Source organism: Sciurus vulgaris (genome assembly GCF_902686455.1).
Source record: "Sciurus vulgaris genome assembly, chromosome: 1".
Taxonomy (NCBI): domain Eukaryota; kingdom Metazoa; phylum Chordata; class Mammalia; order Rodentia; family Sciuridae; genus Sciurus; species Sciurus vulgaris.
Genome location: NC_136461.1, coordinates 51,210,925 through 51,217,027, shown reverse-complemented (window position 1 = coordinate 51,217,027; position 6,103 = coordinate 51,210,925). Strand labels below are relative to the sequence as shown.

General features: G+C 41.1%; 1 protein-coding gene across 1 annotated transcript; it reads left to right on the top strand.

The window, feature by feature from the left end:
- Positions 1-488: 488 nt before the first annotated feature.
- On the top strand, positions 489-3,135 carry LOC306648231 (glutamine synthetase-like). The gene has a single exon (XM_079118160.1). It carries the CDS (start codon positions 595-597, stop codon positions 1,714-1,716), a length of 1,122 nt encoding a protein of 373 aa, XP_078974286.1. The 5' UTR covers positions 489-594; the 3' UTR covers positions 1,717-3,135.
- The last annotated feature ends 2,968 nt before the right edge of the window (positions 3,136-6,103 follow it).

Below are 6,103 nucleotides of genomic sequence, written 5' to 3'. Positions count from 1 at the left end.
TCAAACTATAAAGCTTCTTCACAGCAAAGGAAAAAAATCAAGAATGTGAACAGAAAGCCTATAGGAATGGGAGAAAATCTTAACCACCAGCACCTAAGATAGAGCATTAATCTCCAGGATACACAAAGAACTCAAAGAACTTAACACCAAATAGTCAAATAACCCAATCAAGAAATGGACAAAGGAACTGAACAGGCACTTCACAGAAAAAGAAATACAGTCAACAAATGTATGGGAAAATGTTCAACTGTTCTAGTAGTTAGAAAAATGCAAATCAAAACTATACTAAGAGCTGGGGTTGTGGCTCAATGGTGGAACACTTGCCTAGTATATGTGAATTGCTGGATTCAATTCTCAGCACCACATAAAGATAAATAAATAAAATAAAGGTATTTGTCCATCTACAACTAAAAATATCTAAAAAAAAAAAAGATTTCATCCAACTCCGGTCAGAATGGCAATTATCAAGAAAGCAAAAGAGCCGAGAATGGGAGAAGAGCGGAGCGACTGAGTGGCACGCGAGCTCCTCTCCTCTCCTCACCTCGCTCTCACAGCCCGCCTGCCACCTGCTTGCCGCCCAGAACACCTTCCACCATGACCACCTCAGCAAGTTCCCACTTGAACAAAGGCATCAAGCAGGTGTATATGTCCCTGCCACAGGGTGAGAAAGTCCAAGCTATGTATATCTGGATTGATGGTACTGGAGAAGGACTTCGCTGTAAGACCCGCACCCTGGACTCTGAGCCCAAGAGTGTAGAAGAGTTGCCTGAGTGGAATTTTGATGGCTCGAGTACTTTTCAGTCTGAAGGCTCCAATAGTGACATGTATCTTGTACCTTCTGCCATGTTTCGAGACTCCTTCCGCAAGGATCCCAACAAGCTGGTGTTCTGTGAAGTTTTCAAGTATAACCGAAAGCCTGCAGAGACCAATTTAAGGCACACCTGTAAATGGATAATGGACATGGTGAGCAACCAGCACCCCTGGTTTGGAATGGAGCAGGAATACACTCTCATGGGCACAGATGGTCACCCCTTTGGTTGGCCTTCCAATGGCTTTCCTGGTCCCCAAGGTCCATATTACTGTGGTGTGGGAGCAGACAAAGCCTATGGCAGGGATATCATGGAGGCTCATTACTGGGCCTGCTTGTATGCTGGAGTCAGGATTACAGGGACAAATGCTGAGGTCATGCCTGCCCAGTGGGAATTCCAGATAGGACCTTGTGAAGGAATCCACATGGGAGATCATCTCTGGGTGGCCCGTTTCATCTTGCATCGTGTATGTGAAGACTTTGGAGTGATAGCTACCTTTGACCCTAAGCCCATTCCTGGGAACTGGAATGGTGCCGGCTGCCACACCAACTTTAGTACCAAGGCCATGAGGGAGGAGAATGGTCTGAAGTACATTGAGGAGGCCATCGAGAAACTAAGTAAGTGGCACCAGTACCACATCCGAGCCTATGATCCCAAGGGGGGCCTGGACAATGCCCGGCGCCTGACTGGGTTCCAGGAAACCTCCAACATCAACGACTTTTCTGCTGGTGTGGCCAACCGTAGCGCCAGCATCCGCATTCCCCGGACTGTCGGCCAGGAGAGGAAGGGTTACTTTGAAGACCGCCGCCCCTCTGCCAATTGCGACCCCTATTCAGTAACAGAAGCCCTCATCCGCACGTGTCTACTCAATGAAACCGGTGATGAGCCCTTCCAGTACAAAAACTAAGTGGACTAGACCTCAGCCATCAAATCAAGCCCCTCCTAGTTCTGAATCCCAGTCCAGCTCTTCACCCTCTCTGTTGTCCTGCTTGTCCCGATTGTAACTCAAAGGGTGGATATCAAGGTCTTTTTTTATTCCTCAGCCCAGTTAATCTTGCTTTCTTTGGCCAGGATAGAGGTGTTAAGTTCCTAACCTCTGCACCCCAGCCCCTTTTTCCCATCACTGGAGCTTTCTGATGCGTAGGGGGAGGGTGGGAAGCAGGGCCGGGCTCCTTCTCAGGCATGACTGTGGGATGCAGCATGTTTGGGGGGCTGGGGAGGTTAGGTTAGAATTTCCCCTCGTGGTGGAAAGCTCCCTTTCTTAAGATATAAACAACTTTTTGTAGAGAAGCAGGGGTGGCGCTCAGCGAGGGAAACGCCCAGGTCTCCCCCTGCTGGGGGCTGCAGGCCCTCCCGTGGACACAAAGCCGAGTAAACTGATAGATGACCCTGTCTTAAAAGAAAAACTTCTTAGTGCTTGGACCTTCATTTATAACACAAAGCAGAGTAGTATTTTTATATTTAAATATAAAAACAAAAAAAATTATGGGTATATGGGTATGTGTTTTTCTAAGGGAGGAAACCATCCTGGTCACTGGGTGCTCAATTTGAGGCAAATACTTTGGTTTAGAAATAAAGGAGATCCTTTGGAGCAGGAGTGGGGAGTGTGGTACCAGAAATGTTGGTGACTAGGGGCTCTTGGTCTTCATTGCCACTTAAGGGTTGCCCTGCCCTGTCTACACTTCCTCTGGAGGTGGACCCTGGACAGTGGCCAGGTGGATGCTCAGGACTGGTGTTCACCTGAGCCCAGGGCAAGGTTTAAGAACCGCATAGTTGTCCATGGGTTTCAGGGAGCGAGTTGGCTGGCCCACATGAGCATGTTCCTGACAAGAGGCATTGGATTATTTTCTGGTGAAACTAGCATGTCACTAAAGCAGGCCTTTTGATACATTAAATTTTTTAAAAGCAAAACAGAGGTTTAGATTTTAATCAAATTTGTAGGGTTTCTAAGCCTAATTTTTCAAAATTGTCTGCTTCAGCTGTCTCCTTCCACTCTTCTCTTGGAGGAGTTGGGACAGGGCTGGAGTAAAAATCCTTGTAATGTTGTATCATTGTGTCTTTTCTCCCAGTGCAGAATATTCCCTTCTTTGTTAAGATTCCTAAGGAGTTACCCTTTTTTCTTCTATAATAAACAAACCCCACCTCCATCCTGCATTTCCCCTACTGTTCTCTGGTTTTTGTGCTGGCCACAGCAGGCCAGCTGTGGTTTTCTCTTGCCATGACAACTTCTAATTGCCGTGTACAGTATGTTAGAGTTAGATAACTCCTTGTTGTAAACAAACTGTAACTGCCCAGAGCAGCGCTTATAAATCAACCTAACATAAGATCTCTTAAAAAAAAAAAAAAAAAAAAAAAAGAAAGCAAGTAAAAGTGAAATGGTGGCACATGCTTATAACCCCAGCAGCTCAGGAGGCTGAGGCAGGAAGAGCATGAATTCAAAGCCAACCTCAGCAACTTAGCGAGGCCCTAAGCAACTGAGGGAGACCCTGTCTCTAAATAAAATATAAAAAATGGCTGGGGATGTGGCTCAGTGGTTAGGCATCCCTAGGTTCAATCCCTCAATCCCTGGTACCTAAAAAAAAAAAAAAAAGAACATGCAAGTAACAATAAATGTTGGTGAGGCTGTGGGGGAAAAAGGTTCACTTATACATTACTGGTGGGACTGCAAACTGGTGCAACCACTATGGAAAGCAGTATGGAGACTCCTTGGAAAACTTAGAATGGAACCACCATATTTGACCCAGCTATCCCATTCCTCAGTTTATACCCAAAGGACTTAAAATCAGCATACTACAGTGAGGCAGCCACATCAAAGTTCTCAGCAGCTCAATTCACAATAGCCAAGTTATAGAACCAACCTAGGTACCATTCAATTGACAAGTGGATAAAGAAACTGTGGTATAAGTTCTTTATAAACTTTGGAGATGAGTGCTCTGTCTGAAGTGTGTGTGGGAAAGATTTTCTCCCACTCTGTAGGCTCTTTTTTCAGTATAGTTTTGATTTGCATTTTTCTAACTACTAGAACAGTTGAACATTTTTCCATACATTTGTTTCCTGTGCTGAGAAAAAAAAAAACTTTTTCATTTGAATCTATCCCATTTATTGATTCTTGCTTTTATTTCTTGCATTTTGGGGGTCTTGTTAAAGAAGTCTGGTCTAAAAAGAAGCTGTGGTATATATACAGAATGGAATATTACTCAGCCTAAAGAAGAGTAAAATTATGGCATTTGCTGGTAAATGAATGAAGTTGGAAAATATCATGTTAAGTGAAATAGGCCAAGCCCAAAAAAACCAAAGGCCAAATGTTTTCTCTGATAAGTGCATGACAATATATAATGATGGGAGGTGGTGGGGGGAAGAGAAGAATGAATGAACTTTGGATGGTGTAGAGGAAAAAGGGGTGGGAGGGGGTAGGGTGGAAAGACAGTAGAATGAAACAGTATTACCCTATATATATGTATGATTATATGACTGGTGTGAATCTATATTGTGTACAACCATAGAAATGAAAAGTTGTACCCCATTTGTGTACAATGAATCCACATGTGTCTATAAAAATGAAACATTTCAATTAAAAAAAGAAACTGTGGTACATATACACAATGGAATATTACTCAGCCATAAAGAAGAATGAAATTTTGTCATTTGCTGGTAAATGGACACAACTGGAGAATATCATGCTAACTAAATTAGGTCAATCACAAAAACCAAAGGCCAAACATTCTCTCTGATATGTGAATGCTAACCTACAACAAATGAGGGTGGAGAGGGCAAGAATAAAAGTTCATTGGATTAGACAAAGGGGAACAAAGGGAAGCAAGGGTTGGGAATAGGATGGACAGTAGAATGAATCAGACATATCCTATCCTTATATGTGAATACACAACCAGGGCAACTCCACATCCTGTACGACCACAGGAATGGGCTCCTAATTAGAATTAGTTATACTCCATGTAGGTATAATATGTCAAAATACACTCTACTGTCATATACATCTAAAAAAACAAAAAATACCAACTACCTAAAAATTACATCTCTTATATAAAACATTGTTTATCTTCAAATTTGGTCATTAAAAAAGTTCTTTGCTGTTCCCCAGCACCATAAAACAAAACAAAATAAGAACAACAACCAAATTTTTTCTTCGGAATTTAGGGGAGATATAAGGACAATTGAAGTAAAAGTAATCTTTTCCACTTTATTATCCTTTGATTATCTTAGAGATAATCTCATGATAATCCCAAGGTTTTTCTTTAAGTCAGGATGATAATGCTGAGAGATAACAAATCAGACTTCTTTCTTTGGCAGACTCTTTGACTTCCCTCATTTTGAAAGTTCATGTTCCGTATATAAGATTGTCAGTCAATGTATTTGCACCCACCCCCCACCTCATAGGCATCTTCCTGAACACAATTTTATAACCCCTGTCCTTTATTGCTGATTTTAATTCACCATTGGCACAGGTTTGTAGTATTTTGTGACTAGATAACAGATTTATGAAAATAATCCAGATACGTTTCCATTATTTATCTGATGCATGCTTGCCAAGGTCCATTGGGTTTACAGATTTTCACGTTTAGCTCAAATAAATGAAAAATACCTATATCAATTTGTGACCCATAACTCTACTGAAAAATAACATACATTGATTTAATTTAGATTATGTTATTTGTTATGAGGACATTCTTATCACTTTTGTTCTGTCCTGGAAGTCGATATTGACAATATTTTCTCTGCAGATGTTTTAGGTATAAAGTACATGAGTCTTTTTTTTTTTTCAATTAGTGTTTTCATAGTTCATATCATTCTTCAATAAAATTACACATCAGCAAGAACACAAATAAAACTATAATGAAAGAACCAAAACTAAAACAATTTTTTCATGCTGACAAGTGAAAACTGTTTTTGCAAATCACTAATGAGTGTGGATTACAAGAACTTCATGCTTCAATATTCTACCATGGAAGGTTCATATAAGGAATCAGCCTAAGTAGAGAGAATTCTTTTGGAGGGGAGCACTTACTCACAATGCAAACCATGAGAATACATATATAGGTCCAGACATCTAGAGATATTTTAATAATAATTCAGTTTGATTTGACACTAGTATAATAAAATCAAGTGATTTTTTTTCTACCCATAAGCAAGATTATCTACACACATACTCTCTTCTTGGCTTCCAAGGAGTCCCTGCTTTGTCTTCTGTATCTTTTTTAGTTTGTTTTTAGTTCATCTTCTCCCTATAATAAGGAAAATAGGTAGGAGGGGTTGGGGGAAGGAAAGATAGTGGACTG

Bases quoted from the DNA above. Each gene is read 5' to 3' on its own strand.
- LOC306648231 (XM_079118160.1), top strand. From the start codon at position 595: ATGACCACCTCAGCAAGTTCCCACTTGAACAAAGGCATCAAGCAGGTG.